We start from the raw sequence: 16,725 nt of genomic DNA, 5'->3' as shown, positions 1-16,725 counted from the left end.
TTGCACGTCCTGTGCCAGCCCTGCTCTCAGGCTCTCCAGTACACCTTCACGGTCCGGTCCATCCTGTGCCACCTTCACACACCAGTCCTCCGGTGGCAGCTCCCCGCACCAGGCTTCCTGTTCATGTCCTCTACCCAGTGCCAGCACCACGCACCAGGCCTTCAGTGCGCCTCGCCTGTTCAGTGCTGCAGAGCCTTTCTCCTCTCTAGCGCTGCCGGGGCCTCCCGCCTGTTCAGCGCAGCCAGAGCCTTCCTCCTCTACAGCGCTGCTGGAGTCTCCCACCTGTTTAGCGCAGCCAGAGCCTTCCTCCTCTCCTGCGCTGCCGGAGCCTCCCGCCTGTTCAGCGCAGCCAGAGCCTGTCTCCTCTCCTGCGCTGCCGGAGCCTCCTGCCTGTTCAGCGCAGCCAGAGCTGTCAGCCTGCATGGAGCAGCCAGAGCTGTCAGCCTGCATGGAGCAGCCAGAGCTGTCAGCCTGCATGGAGCAGCCGGGGCTGTCAGCCTGCATGGAGCTGCCAGAGCTGTCAGCCTACATGGAGCAGCCAGAGCTGTCAGTCTGCATGGAGCAGCCAGAGCCGTCAGTCTGCATGGAGCAGCCAGAGCCGTCAGTCTGCATGGAGCAGCCAGAGCCGTCAGTCTGCATGGAGCAGCCAGAGATTCCAGTCTGCATGGAGCAGCCAGAGCTGTCAGTCTGCATGGAGCAGCCAGAGGTGCCAGTCTGCATGGAGCAGTCTGAGCTGTCAGTCTGCATGGAGCAGCCAGAGCTGCCAATCTGCATGGAGCAGCCAGAGCTGCCAGTCTACATGGAGCAGCCAGAGCTGTCAGTCTGCATGGAGCAGCCAGAGCAGCTAGATCCGCCAGTCATCCATGATCTTCCAGATCTGCCAGTCAACCAGATTCTTCCAGATCTGCCAGTCAACCAGATTCTTCCAGATCTGCCAGTCAACCAGATTCTTCCAGATCTGCCAGTCAACCAGACTCTTCCAGATCTGCCAGTCAACCAGAATCTTCCAGATCTGCCAGTCAACCAGAATCTTCCAGATCCGCCAGCCAGCCAGGATCTACCGGAGCCAACTACCTGCCTGAGCTTCATCTCAGTACTGGGCTTCCTCTCAGTACTGGGCTTCCTCTCAGTACTGGGCTTCCCCTCAGTCCCGGGCTTCCCCTCAGTCCCGGGCTGCCCCTCAGTCCCGGGCTGCCCCTCAGTCCCGAGCTTCCCCTCAGTCCCGAGCTTCCCCTCAGTCCCGAGCTGCCCCTCAGTCCCGAGCTGCCCCTCAGTCACGAGCTGCCCCTCAGTCCAGTGGGGTTCTGGGTGAGGACTATTAGGCCATGGTCGGCGGCGAGTGTTGCCAATCAAAGGACGCGTTACAGGGGGACTAAGACTTGGTTGGAGTGGGGTCCACGTCCCGAGCCGGAGCCGCCTCCGTGGTCAGACGCCCACACGGACCCTCCCCTATGGGTTTTAGTGTGCGGCCGGGAGTCTGCACCTTGGGGGGGGGGGGGTTCTGTCACACCCTGGTCTTAGTATTTTGTGTTTATATATTTATTTGGTCAGGCCAGGGTGTGACATGGGGTTATTTTGTGTTGTGTTGTGGTATTGGGGGTTTTAGTAGGTATTAGGATTGTGGCTGAGTAGGGGTGTCTAGCATAGTCTATGGCTGCCTGAGGTTCTCAATCAGAGTCAGGTGATTCTCGTTGTCTCTGATTGGTAACCATATTTAGGTAGCCTGGGTTTCACTGTGTGTTTGTGGGTGATTGTTCCTGTCTCTGTGTTAGTTGTCACCGGACAGGCTGTATAGGTTTTCACATTCCGTTTATTGTTTTGTATTGTTCGTTTTCATTCATTAAAGATGTCTCGATTTAACCACGCTGCATTTTGGTCCGACTCTCCTTCGACGGAAGAAAGCCGTTACAGGCCCGGTTTCCCAAACGCATCTTAAGACATCCAATGGTTTTAACGATGAACTTAGCCGTAAGGTGGTTTTGAGAAACCGGGCCCTGATTAACACTAGCAAGTACTGTCTTAAAAACAGAGGCACAAACTCTGCAGTTGTTGAACTGATGTGTGATGTTAAAGAGAAAATATGAAATAGCTACATCCAATTTTTGACTTTAAATTATTTATTTATAGCCATTGATTATTGAAGAATATAACACATGCCTCGTGAGTTTAGTTCAACTGTTGTACCCCATCAGAACCCCAAATAAGCTTTTTTTACTCCAATGTCTAGGAACAATGTAAATCAACACTGTATAGCCTCCACATGGTTAAAACTATAATGTTGATATCATGGATGGTTAGTCCTTGCATCCATAGGTCTGTCTATGAATTTGAGAGCAGTTACATTTCTCCAGCCCCATCATTACAGCGTTATTGTTTGAACTGCAGATTGGTTGATTGAGTGGCTTTTTTTAAAAGGGCAACCTAGGATTTAAACAGAAACAAAATGGCTCCCCAGAGACTTGGTTTGGTAAACAGCTGAGGGATGGGGGAAGGAGAAATGTAACCACTCAAATTCATAGAGAAAGCTATTGTATCAACCTTAACACAACCTAGGGACCTCGTCAAGAAGTTCAGACATCTTGGTGTTACAGTTATACGGTGTTGGCTTGACAGTCGCTGGACCCAGGTTTGAGTTCAGCTCAGGGCTACCCCCAGAATTCACTACACTATGAATACAAGGACTGGCCATCCATGAGGTCATAATGATAGTTTAACCAGGTTTCTAGGCTATATAGTATATTCTAGAATTACCAGTGTAGATTTCCTGTGGGGTTCAAATTGTTAGAGCTGTTGATAAGTCATTGTATAATGAAGACACTCTTCCTGAACCACCTCCTCCTGCTGTCCTTCATAAATTCTTACATTGCTGGTAATAGGCTACACAAGCAGTCGGCAACCTACATTTGCACTCCAAATGTATCTGACCATTTCTACTGATCTGGTGCCAGTTATGATTTTCATATGTTCATTTTACTGGAACAGTTTCATTTAATTGATAACAGTATCTCAAAATCATTGTCTGTGATTAATCTACATTCTAAGTGAAAATTATACAAATCTAAAAGTAACTTTAATAACCATCTACATAAAGCCAACACATAAAAACATTGCATTCTGCATTTACAAAATATCCTGATAAAAATAAATATCCTAGAAATATTCTGGTCTCTCAGTTTCCTGCGCCAGTGAGTTTGGGACAGACACAGCTGTCGGCTATTTGTGCAAAGGATAAGAACTAATCAGGTATTTTATGACATTTCCACTGGATCAGCTCATTACATTTTTCCCTTTCCTGCCGAGTGGTTATCGAAAGGGCGAGAGCTGGAAATATTTTGCAAATACTTAAAGGAACTATTCTCATTTGTAATTGATTTTGATTAGACTTTGTTTACATGCTGTTAAAGGTTAAGAGAAATTTGCTTAGAGAAACTCCACAACTCATTAGTGGTGGTGCGTTAAGACAATCAGAAATACTATCAGACATCCCCAAATAGGCACATTTATAGGCCTACATTTGCGCGCAGGACAGGTAGACTAGTCCTACTTCTATATGCGTAATCAGGTGTGCGTCCTTACTCAACATTGACAGGAGTGTTTCAAATGAAAGACAATGAATAAATTGACAAAACTGATGCATCTTGTGTCTCCTTATGTTATGCTGGGAAAACAGTTTTCATGGGCACAGAAATCCCTTTTTCCCCCACTGTATATAGTATATTCTAGAATTGCCAGTGTAGATTTCCTGTGGGGGTCAAATTATTAGAGCTGTTGATAAGTCATTGTATAATCATTTTTTTTTCATGCCCTTACATTAAAACCTCTTAAAGAGTATGTGAATTTTTTCAGCTTTTTGTTAAAAATCGCGCAAAATGTCAACGTCCTGCTACTCATGCCAGGAATATAGTATATGCATATGATTAGTATATGTGGATAGAACACACTCTGAAGTGTCTATAGCAGAACGTGTGTTGCAGGCAAAACCCCAAGGAAAACTGTTCACAAAAAACAAAAACAAACATCCCTCCGCCAGTACTCTGTTTTGTCTATGGCAAGGGAAAATAGATAGCGCCCAGTTTACAGTTCCTACAGCTTCCACACGATGTTGCCAGTGTTGGGAATTGGGTTGAAGTTAATCCTTGGTGAAATGAGGAATAGGCACTTCCTGTCATCGGGTACACCGGGGGAAGTTATGAAAGAGAGAATATCGAGCATGATTTCAAGACTTGCTGCTATTGAATATAGATCGCCCCGTGATCAATTTGATCGATTATTAACGTTTACTAATACCTAAAGTTTGATTACAAAAGTAGTTTGAAGTGTTTTGTCATAGTTTATAGGCAACTTTTTTAATTTAAAAAAATGACGTTGCGTTTTGGAAAGCTGTTTTTTCCTGGATCAGACGAGCTTCATAAATGGACATTTTGGGTATACATGGACGGATTTAATCAAAAAAAGACCCAATTGTGATGTTTATGGGACATATTGGAGTGCCAACAAAGAAGCTTGTTAAAGGTAATGAATGTTTTATATTTTATGTCTGCGTTTTGTGTAGCGCCGGCTACGCTAATTCTTTTGTTTACGTCCCCTTCAGGTATTTCGGGGGGTTGCATGCTATCAGATAATAGCTTCTCATGCTTTCGCCGAAAAGCATTTTAAAAATCTGACATGTTGGCTAGATTCACAACGAGTGTAGCTTTAATTGAGTACCCTGCATGTGTGTTTTAATGAAAGTTTGAGTTTTATCGAGTACTATTAGTTGTCACTCTGAAATTTCCCTTGATGTTGATCCCTGTACAGGGACAGCAGCCATAACAAGACATACCTAGATTCAATTACATTCATGAATTGGTTTGAAACCTTTGTTTTAAACCATTCTCAAAGTTGATGCCTTGGCGGATTTGTAAAAAATGGTTTGTCATGAATCACTAATTTTAATTTAATTTAAATGTAACCTTTATTTAACTAGGCAAGTCAGTTAAACACTAATTCTGATTTACAATGACTGCCTACCCCGGCCAAACCCTGTTGGTCTGGTTGTGTGGCGCCCTATGATACTCACCAATCACTGCCTGTTATGATACAGCCTGGATTTGAACCAGGGTCTGTAGTGACGCCTCCAGCAATGAGATGCAGTGCACTAGACCGCTGCGCCGCTCGTGTGATAAAGGTATGGGATTCTGGGTAATCCACAGCAGATTTATGGAGAACTTGGACATTTAGTGGTCCTGGGATAGAAATGTATAAAATTGACATTATATCATAAAATCCACGTTTTAAATCATACATTAGCAATTTATGTTTAGTAACTACTGTTGTTGGTTTGGTGTCAAGTAAGCCTCTCTTTATGTTATTTGCCAAATCTCAGTTTTCCATGTGGGTTTTATGCTAAAGTTCCCTCTTTCAATTTGGTATCTAACTGGAAAATGCATATTTTTTAGGAGTGCTATTTTTACCCTGTCGACTACTGATCGTTCATCCACACTGTGTTTCCCATCAATGCAGCTAATTTATGACAAATGTATAAAGTATATGTTTTATAAACTCATGAACACCAGCCGGTTTAACTAGCCCGGTGTATTATACTTTTTCGCCACCAGAGGGGGACATTGAGTAAATTTCCAGGTTAATTTGATATATTTTTGGATGGATGACAGGTTATTCTGATGTAGTGAATATGAGACACATGTAAATAATGTATTTATTTTTATTATAGTAAATTAGGAATTAGTAGGAATTGTTAAATCCACTATACGATCACAATAACTTTGATAGACATTTCAACTGTTTTTGTTGTTAGTTTATTATAGGGCAGATTTATTTAGAATTGCTGTGTGTGTCCCATCATTGCAGCTTTGGAAATAAATGAACTATCCATCCATTGCACCTTCCTGTGTTGACTCACTAACTTGAGAGACGGGACCAGGAATTTCACACTAGGTCGATATCTAGCTCAAGCTTGCAAACGTTAAACACACCTCCATCTCCATTAACTTCATCACACCTGCCCAGAACCACGAGAACACACCTCCATTCCCATTAACTACATCACACCCGCACAGACCCACTAGAACACACCTCCATCTCCATTAACAACATCACACCTGCCCAGACCCACTAGAATACACCCCCATCTCCATTAAATACATCACACCTGCCCAGACCCACTAGAACACAGCCCATCTCCATTAACTACATCACACCTGCACAGACCCACTAGAACACACCTCCATCTCCATTAACAACATCACACCTGCCCAGACCCACTAGAATACACCCCCATCTCCATTAACTACATCACACCTGCCCAGACCCACTAGAACACAGCCCCATCTCCATTAACTACATCACACCTGCACAGACCCACTCGAACACAGCCCCATCTCCATTAACTACATCACACCTGCACAGACCCACTAGAACACAGCCCCATCTCCATTAACTACATCACACCTGCACATACCCACTAGAACACAGCCCCATCTCCATTAACTACATCACACCTGCACAGACCCACTAGAACACAGCCCCATCTCCATTAACTACATCACACCTGCACAGACCCACTAGACCACACCCCCATCTCAAGCGCCCGCATCAGCACCATTTTATTTCTCTCCATCACCCACTCACTTTCAACTTTTAGATAATAAAGCATTTTACCATTCTATTGAATTAACAACAGAGGATTGGCTGATTTCCAGGTTTTAACTATAATATTTAAGATGACTGATTAGAAAAGTATCATCCAACCATCGGGTATCTCATTGTATCCTCATATGCCATGTTTTGAAATATACAGACAGACGGATTAAAAGTAATTTTACATTGTATAACTGTACTTCTGACAGCCAACTTTCTAACTCCTCCCATAACCTTATGATGTCATAACATTCCAAGAAGGATTATTGAGTCATTGTTAGTTTTACACTTAAGACATGACTCTGCCGTTGTGCTGTAGAATTTGTGAATTTTGTCTCTTGTATAATAAGGGACTATCATTTGTCCCAACATCACAGGCCACAGACATTGATACAGTTAAAGACTTCCAAAAGTGTTTTAATGGGGTTTCTCCCTGTGCACCTGCCAATTTAAATCCATTAAATGAGACAAGTTAGCAGACGGGACATATTGCTGATGCTCTTCCCATTGATAACCTGAATGACAATTAACTTGTGGTCGTGACGACGGCCTATTTGATGACGTCGTCCATCGGGATTCCCCCCAAAAAAGAAGACGCTCTGGATTGATCACTGGAGTCAGATGTGAAGGAGGAGGTTGATCATCAGGAGACAGATGTGAAGGAGGTTGATCATCAGATGTGAAGGAGGAGGTTGATCATCAGGAGCCAGATGTGAAGGAGGAGGTTGATCATCAGGAGTCAGATGTGAAGGAGGAGGTTGATCATCAGTGAACCTTTAGGATTGTGGCTGGGCTGGCGTTTCCACTTCCAGCTTGGTCATATATTTTGAATGTTGATATTTTGAACCTATGTTATATATTTGTACCTCCTGTTTCATGAAGTGATGTCACTGAGTACTGCCCCTATATATACAGTGCATTCGGAAAGTATTCAGAACCCTTCACTTTTTCTACATTTTGTTACGTTACAGCCTTATTCTGACATGGATTAAATATTTTTTCCCCCCTCATCAATCTACACACAATACCCAATAATGACATGACAATAACCCATAATGTCATCACAATACCCCATAATGAAAAGCAAAAACAGGTTTTTATAAATGATAAATTAAAAAAATATGATTTTCTTTCAAAAACAAGGACATTTCTAAGTGACCCCAAACTTTTGAATGGTAGTGTACCTCTACATGATGTATTGTTACACCATGTAGGAGCAGTATAGACCTAGTTTGTTCATTATATACATCTACATGTGGTATTGTTACACCATGTAGTAGCAGTATAGACCTAGTCTGTTCATTATATACATCTACATGATGTATTGTTACACCATGTAGGAGCAGTATAGACCTAGTTTGTTCATTATATACATCTACATGTGGTATTGTTACACCATGTAGTAGCAGTATAGACCTAGTCTGTTCATTATATACATCTACATGATGTATTGTTAAACCATGTAAGAGCAGTATAGAGGTAGTGGGGGACACCCTTGATAAAGATGAGATAAACAACTCTATAAAATAAAGAATTCAAATACTGAGCTATATTGTATGTAAAAAATAAGGGGGAGTTATATATGTTTACTGATACAATTGCTCAGAGGAAGAGATTAAGTTTAACATGTAATTCTCAAAAGGTAGGGGTCTGAATTATTGCTACCAATGTTTTCAATACTCCAGCACCCTCCCCTTGGGAGGATAATGACACTGAAATGTTTTATGAGATTAGAGAACACATTTGGTGGGATTTTAGACCATTCCTCCAAACAGAATCTCTCCAGTTCCTTGATTTATTTTGTCTGCACTTGTGGACTGCCCTGTTCAATTCAAACCACAGGTTTTAAATTGAGTTCAAGTCTGACGACTGAGATGGCCGTTGAAAATGTTGATTTTGTGCCCAATTAACCATTTCTTTGTGGATGTTGATGTGTCTTGCTGGAAGATCCACTTATGGCCAAGTTTCAGCCTCCTAGCAGAAAGGAAACCAGGTTTTGGGCTAAAATATCCTGGTAGTGGGTAAAGATTATTTATTTACTTTATACATACATTTTTGCTCATCTTTATCAAGGGTATCAATAACTAGGTGCTTATTTTTATATCTAGTTATTTTACTGAATCAGGAATACAGATGTGGAGTAATGTAGAGTTTGTTTTAAATTCTCATAAAAAATCTGAACTAATCAAACCACTTGCTGCTCTTTGTACGTGATGATTTAATATTCTTATTTAATCGGGAGGGAAAAAAACGTTTCCCTAAACTGCTTTATAATATTATAATTCAATGAAGAATATAAATAGTTTTCCCTCCTCAACTGCGTTTCCCCCCTCCAGACAGCAGATGGCGATATGTTTATTTCAGGCGATGGTTCTACTGTGACGTATAATCTAGTGGACGAAACGCTTCTTCAACAACTGCAGCCACATCGGTAGCTCGCTAGACAACAAAGTCGGAACATTCACGTTCTTTAGGACAATTTAGTGGTTGATTTGCCACTATGATTTAAACATACTTATGTGGAAACAAGTAGCTACCCCATTTAATTTAATATTTACGTTGTAAGTCAACTAGCTGGCTGGTTAAGTTAGCACTAGCCTAGTCGCTAATGCTAACTAGCTATTATCTCCGACCATGAGTTCACTAAGCTACTCTCCTCCTGCTGAAGAAGATATGGCCTGCTGGACGGAGAAGGAAGCTCTCGTCAAAGAGGAGGCGGAAGAGAAAGATGTTACAATACAAAAACAAGTAGAGGGTGAGGCTGTTACCGTGAAAGAAGAGGAAGACGCCTTCAGAGTGAAAGAGGAGGATGATGTTACTGTAAAAGAAAAGGAGGAAGATACAGTTTTTAGAGTGGAGGATGAAGTGAAAGAAGATGAAGACGTTTTTGGAATGAAGGATGAAGAGGGAGAGATTACTGTCACATTAGAGGAGGACGAAGAAGAGAAGACTGGAGAACTGATTAACACCAGTAAATACCGTGAGTACTATCTTATAAAACAGGGACATTGATCTGATTAACACCAGTAAATATAGTGAGTACCGTCTTATAAAACAGGGACATTGATCTGATTAACACCAGTAAATACAGTGAGTACTATCTTACAAAACAGGGACAACAAAACTCTGCAATTGTTAAACTAATGTGTGATTTTTAAAAGGGCACTACACTTGAATATGTTTTTGTACTGTCGGAATTGTTGATTACGTCCTCCAGTGATTTAAAAAAACTTTTCCTGTTGAAAAGTGATATATAAATACAGTAAAGTATAAACACACTAAAGGGAAATAAATAAATGTTGTGTTTTTTGAGAGAACTGCAAACTAGAAGGAGTGAGTGATGTCAAAGTAATGCATTCAAGGAGTTGGCTTAATGGGAAGTCGTGATGTCAACCAAATAGAGACTGATCTTTATGTGAATATTCATTATTATTTTTAATAACCTTCTTGTTCTGTCAAGTTGGTTGTTGATCATTGCTAGAAAGCTATTTTTAAATCCTTGCTATAGACTTTCAAGACAATTTATGTCCAAACTGTAAATAGGCCACTCAGGAACATTCAATGTCATCTTGGTAAGCTCCTCCAGTGTAGATTTGACCTTCTGGTTTAGGTTATTGTCCTATTAGTACAGTTTTTTTTGTATTCAGATCTCTGAAATGCACTCTACCTACGTAACATTTAGTGCCTCCTTATATGACACTGGGAAAACAGTTTTCATGGGTACAGAAATCCTAAATCATTTCAGAGTATGCAAAATCCAATGGTTCTAACCGAGAGTCACCTTAACTTTATTGACATCACCCAAATCGATACTGTCATTAACATGGTTCTTCAATAATTACATATAATACTTAATACTGTAGCTGTTTAGATACAGTCACATGTTCAACTATCATCAGCTGATCCAGGAAATCATTTTGGAGAACTGTTCCTTGATGGATAGGGTATTGTATAACACACAGAGCTATTTTCCTTTATTCAGGACATTTAGAATGACAACACATTACAGAGTAGCCTAGTGGGATTATTCACAAAATTATCTGGTGATCAGGTTATGAAATGTCACGACAAATACATTTTAGATTCCATGTTTCACCTGAAATATTAAATTATTTATAGTCCTACATCTAGGTAGGCCTATGTTGTTGTTAGGTGACGTTATGGGTCCTACAGTGGGTGTATGTTATTGTTAGGTGAAGTTATGGGTCCTACAGTAGGTGTATGATATTGTTAGGTGAAGTTATGGGTCCTACAGTAGGTCTATGTTATTGTTAGGTGAAGTTATGGGCCAATTTGTTAAAAACTGTGTACAAACCCTCATTGTCCGGCTGATGGCAAAGCTAGCCAAAGAGAATTTTACTGGTTGAAGTGTTTTTTAAGTATAAAGCAGTTCATTTGCGACAATAACACAAACATATTAAACAGGACATTCAAACAAGCCTTACAATTATAATCCAAAAGTAATGTGAGATTCACTCATATTCAACCTTGAAATGGAGGCTATTTTTGCTCTCAGCCTATGAGTTTTCCCCCACAGTGGTGAATTAGTGAATAGACACACGCTTTATGTGAGTTTCCTTGAGTAGCACTCCTGATCTTGCGCTGTAATATTCAGAATACATTGTGAAAACTAAAACGTTTGCTCACCATTTTTGTTCCAGGCAGATATACTACATCCATAACTAGTGGTTTCCTCATTACGAGATATACGGTGCCTTGCGAAAGTATTCGGCCCCCTTGAACTTTGCGACCTTTTGCCACATTTCAGGCTTCAAACATAAAGATATACAACTGTATTTTTTGTGAAGAATCAACAACAAGTGGGACACAATCATGAAGTGGAACGACATTTATTGGATATTTCAAACTTTTTTAACAAATCAAAAACTGAACAATTGGGCGTGCAACATTATTCAGCCCCCTTAAGTTAATACTTTGTAGTGCCAACTTTTGCTGCGATTACAGCTGTAAGTCGCTTGGGGTATGTCTCTATCAGTTTTGCACATCGAGAGACTGAATTTTTTTCCCATTCCTCCTTGCAAAACAGCTCGAGCTCAGTGAGGTTGGATGGAGAGCATTTGTCAACAGCAGTTTTCAGTTCTTTCCACAGATTCTCGATTGGATTCAGGTCTGGACTTTGACTTGGCCATTCTAACACCTGGATATGTTTATTTTTGAACCATTCCATTGTAGATTTTGCTTTATGTTTTGGATCATTGTCTTGTTGGAAGACAAATCTCCATCCCAGTCTCAGGTCTTTTGCAGACTCCATCAGGTTTTCTTCCAGAATGGTCCTGTATTTGGCTCCATCCATCTTCCCATCAATTTGAACCATCTTCCCTGTCCCCGCTGAAGAAAAGCAGGCCCAAACCATGATGCTGCCACCACCATGTTTGACAGTGGGGATGGTGTGTTCAGGGTGATGAGCTGTGTTGCTTTTACGCCAATTTGTTCAATTTTGGTTTCATCTGACCAGATCACCTTCTTCCACATGTTTGGTGTGTCTCCCAGGTGGCTTGTGGCAAACTTTAAACAATACTTTTTATGGATATCTTTAAGAAATGGCTTTCTTCTTGTCACTCCTCCATAAAGGCCAGATTTGTGCAATATACGACTGATTGTTGTCCTATGGACAGAGTCTCCCACCTCAGCTGTAGATCTCTGCAGTTCATCCAGAGTGATCATGGGCCTCTTGGCTGCATCTCTGATCAGTCTTCTCCTTGTATGAGCTGAAAGTTTAGAGGGACGGCCAGGTCTTGGTAGATTTGCAGTGGTCCTTCCATTTCAATATTATCGCTTGCACAGTGCTCCTTGGGATGTTTAAAGCTTGGGAAATCTTTTTGTATCCAAATCCAGCTTTAAACTTCTTCACAACAGTATCTCGGACCTGCCTGGTGTGTTCCTTGTTCTTCATGATGCTCTCTGCGCTGCGGACCTCTGAGACTATCACAGTGCAGGTGCATTTATACGGAGACTTGATTACACACAGGTGGATTGTATTTATCATCATTAGTCATTTAGGTCAACATTGGATCATTCAGAGATCCTCACCGAACTTCTGGAGAGAGTTTGCTGCACTGAAAGTAAAGGGGCTGAATAATTTTGCACGCCCAATTTTTAAGTTTTTGATTTGTTAAAAAAGTTTGAAATATCCAATAAATGTCGTTCCACTTCATGATTGTGTCCCACTTGTTGTTGATTCATCACAAAAAAATACAGTTTTATATCTTTATGTTTGAAGCCTGAAATGTGGCAAAAGGTCGCAAAGTTCAAGGGGGCCGAATACTTTCGCAAGGCACTGTACTACATCCATAACTAGCGGTTTCCTCATTACCAGATATACTACATCCATAACTAGTGGTTTCCTCAGGAACATTCAATGTCCCTCGTGTCGCAATTTTAGCAAACACAGAAAGGGGCCTATATTGGAGACAAAAAAAAATATTTCTGGTTACTACTAATGTGAAAACAAGACAAAATATGATTGTTGCTCACTTGACTGTCTTAATTGTCAAATAATTTAACAGGCGTCAATCGTTGTACAACTTCATGGGTATGCTTTGGGCATCACCTTTTACCTCAAAAGAACAGTGGATTTCTGCTGTTGTGGGCCGTAAGGGCCTTAACCGTCTGTCTGAATTTGTCATTCACACAGGAGAGATACGGGACAATCGTGGATCCTTTGTGGAGCCTCAACATGATGCTAACGAGGCAGAGAAAAGTCTCTCCGCATCAGAACAACTCAAGAAACACCAGCAGAGACCCACCGGGAAGAAATCTCACTGCTGCTCTGACTGTGGGAAAATATTAAACTCTTCAGTAAAACTTAAAATACATCAAAGAATTCACACTGGAGAGAAACCATTTGGCTGTACTCAATGTGGGAAGAGTTTTTTTCGGCTACAAACCCTGAAATCACACCAGAGAATACACACTGGGGAGAAACCTTACAGCTGTGATCAATGTGGGAAGAGTTTTACTCAGCTTAACAGCCTGATTGTACACCAGCGGACACACACAGGAGAAAAATCTTATAGCTGTAGTCAATGTGGTAAGAGTTTTTCTACATCTAGCTATCTAACTATACACCAGAGAACACACACAGGAGAGAAACCATATAGCTGTAATCAATGTAGGAAGAGTTTTACTCAGCTAAACAGCCTGATAGTACACAAGCGGACACACACAGGAGAAAAACCTTTTGGCTGTGATCAATGTGGAAAGAGTTTTGGTACATCTGGCTGCCTGAATACACACCAGAGAACACACACAGGAGAGAAACCGTATACCTGTGATCAATGTGGGAAGAGTTTTGGTACATCTGGCTCCCTGAATACACACCGGAGAACACACACAGGAGAGAAATCGTATAGCTGTATTCAGTGTGGGAAGAGTTTTACTCAGCTAAACAGCCTGATAGTACACCAGCGGACACACACAGGAGAGAAACCTTATAGCTGTGAACAATGTGGGAAGGGTTTTACTACATCTAGCCAGCTGACTTTACACCAGAGAATACATACAGGAGAGAAACCTTATAGCTGTGAACAATGTGGGAAGAGTTTTACTACATCTAGCCAGCTAACTATACACCAGAGAACACACACAGGACATACTCTTTATAGCTGTACTCAATGTGGGAAGAGTTTTTCTACATCTAGTTATCTAACTATACACCAGAGAACACACACAGGAGAGAAACCATTTAGCTGTAATCAATGTGGGAGGAATTTTACTTGGCTCAACAGCCTGGTATCACACCAGAGAACACACACAGGAGAAAAACCTCATAGCTGTAATCAATGTGGGAAGAGATACTCTGATAAGAGATCTCTGACTAAACATCAGAAAATACATGTTGTTGTTTCATGATATCAATTAAATGATGTCACAATGTAGAATGTTTTAACATTGTAGAAGCAGTATTTTAATGAATGTCAGAATATAGAACCGTTAACATTTGCCCCCTGGGTTCAATGATTTTAGCCTCCGGGGAAAAATTCAAGCTCTGAATTGAAAGAGTACTAAATATGAGATTTGACAAAAAGTGACTAACAAAGAAAGAGTTGTGTTACACTTACCACGTTGGTGACCCACTTGAACCAAAATGCAACACTTCAAAATGTTGCTAGCTGTTTTCTACAAATTGTCCTCTAACCAGTGATGTACACATTACTTCCAGATTCCGTGTGGGTTCTGAGCTGTTAGTTTTAACAGGATGTGCAACCTCACCTCCCTCCTGTCAAACAATTGATTTCAACATGATATCGATGAGTGATGACAAATAAGTGTTGTGTTCCTTTGTTTAGCGACCCCTACATTTAAATGCATCACTCCAAAATGTAGCTGACAGTCTTCTGCAAGTTGTCCTCTAATCAGTGAGGTAAAATATATTTCCCATTTCCATATGTTTTTTTTAGTTGTGTTAGTTTCAACATCACGTACAACCTGATTCCCCCCTAATCGATATCAGTGATTTATTGCTACTTGTCACAACAACAGCGTTTTTGGTGTTTGTGCAGTTTATAAGGAGCTTGTTTAACAATATTTAATTATAAGCTGATTGTTTAAAAAAAAATACAAGTAATGTATTATTGCAGATGTTTGTGTATATAGCACATTTTATGTCTAGGATTTCAATTAATAACAAACTTCTTCTGCATGTTATTGATTTGGACACGTTAAAACTGTGACATTGGGGATATCCTACCCAGCAAAATGTCACTGAAAATAAGACTATGCCCAATATAAGTTTGGTTTTGGTTGAAAGTTTAAAAGAAATGTTTTTTATTTCAACATACTTGCTGCCTATACACATGGACGCAGTATAATAAATTGGTGTATAATCAATTTTATTAACAATCCTAATAAATTGAGTCATAAATGTAGGATATATTTGTTGTCCTAAGGGGAAGGTGTTACAGGCTTTGGTTTTTCCATTTATGTTGAGGTTGGACTTTAGCACGTATAGCTCGTTAGCACGTAGGACGCACTGATTGGTGTCACCTCGTTAGTCAGTATGTGTTACACCTGTGCTGGCTTGTCTATCTCGTTAGTGGGAAGGTGTTTCACCTGTGCTGGTCCAGGTTCTATTTAAGAGTTTCTGGCCCAGTGCTCCAGTTGTCTTGATAGATGTGGAGAGTCAACATCTTTAGTCGCTCCACCTTTTTGGTTATTTGCTTCCTGTTTATAAGTTTGAGGTGGTGGGACGGGTGCGCCATCGTCCGTGAGGAGATGGCGCAAAGTACATCTGGACCGTCGGTTCCGGGGATTGGACTGGCCAACACGGTGCGCTTTTCTTGGCGGGGAAAAGAGATGGAGCCTTGGGGGAGAGAAACCTTCGGGAGGAACATCCTAATGGGGCACCTAAAATTGAAGGTTAAAGATGTTCTATGCCTTCAGGGGAACCCAATGGAGAAGGGGTTTGATGTAACCCTATATTTGGAAGAAAAACACAATGAGATTATGAAGACGGTGACGGAAGGGAAAGAAGAAGGTCCCCTGTGTCATTAAACGGTGACCAGCCTGGCAAGAAACAACTTCAGGGTGGTCACCGTAACCATGTACAATCCGCACGTGAAGGACGAAGAAGTGAGGGTCTTTCTGGGGAGGTACATGGACAATGTCTCCTCAGCGAGGTACCTCAGGGACTCCCTGGGTTTCTGGAATGGGAAGAGAGGCTTCCAGGCGTTACTCAGGGAGTCCCCGAAGAGTGTGGATGGCTACCTCCATCCTCCGGCAATGTTCTCCCTGGGGGCTGACAGGGGAACCCTATACTATGCACGTCAGCCCCCGTTCTGCAGGCGTTGTATGGCCTACGGCCATACACTGGCCTCGTGCAGTAACAAGAAATGTCGTTTTTGTGGGTCGGAAGAGCACGAGGCCAGGGAGTGTGACGAGCCCAAGGCTTGCCACGGGTGTGGCTCCAGAGAACACCTGTGGCGTGATTGCCCGGATCGTCACAGGTCATACGCGTCTGCAGCTGGGGGGGGAGCGGCGGATGGGGGGAGGAAAGAAAGGACGCGTGCGGATTGTACAGATGGCACAGGGGAAAAGAAGGCAAGAGAAGAGGATGGAAAGAAGGAA

General features: G+C 41.7%; 1 protein-coding gene across 1 annotated transcript; it reads left to right on the top strand.

Annotated features, from left to right (window-relative positions):
* Positions 1-9,045: 9,045 nt before the first annotated feature.
* LOC116355347 (zinc finger protein OZF-like) lies at positions 9,046-16,358 on the top strand. Its single transcript, XM_031798742.1, has 2 exons — positions 9,046-9,619; positions 13,295-16,358. The coding sequence occupies exons 1-2, from the start codon at positions 9,274-9,276 to the stop codon at positions 14,509-14,511; spliced, it is 1,563 nt and encodes a 520-aa protein (XP_031654602.1). The 5' UTR covers positions 9,046-9,273; the 3' UTR covers positions 14,512-16,358.
* Positions 16,359-16,725: the final 367 nt, after the last annotated feature.

This window comes from Oncorhynchus kisutch, linkage group LG20 (assembly GCF_002021735.2).
Source record: "Oncorhynchus kisutch isolate 150728-3 linkage group LG20, Okis_V2, whole genome shotgun sequence".
NCBI classification, from domain to species: Eukaryota; Metazoa; Chordata; class Actinopteri; order Salmoniformes; family Salmonidae; genus Oncorhynchus; species Oncorhynchus kisutch.
The sequence above is the reverse complement of the archived record's forward strand: the minus strand, read 5'-3'. Positions and strand labels throughout refer to the sequence as shown.

Coding starts and splice junctions, on each gene's coding strand:
- LOC116355347 (XM_031798742.1), top strand. CDS start 9,274: ATGAGTTCACTAAGCTACTCTCCTCCTGCTGAAGAAGATATGGCCTGC. Junction 9,620..13,294: donor GATTAACACCAGTAAATACC/GTGAGTACTATC, acceptor TCATTCACACAG/GAGAGATACGGGACAATCGT.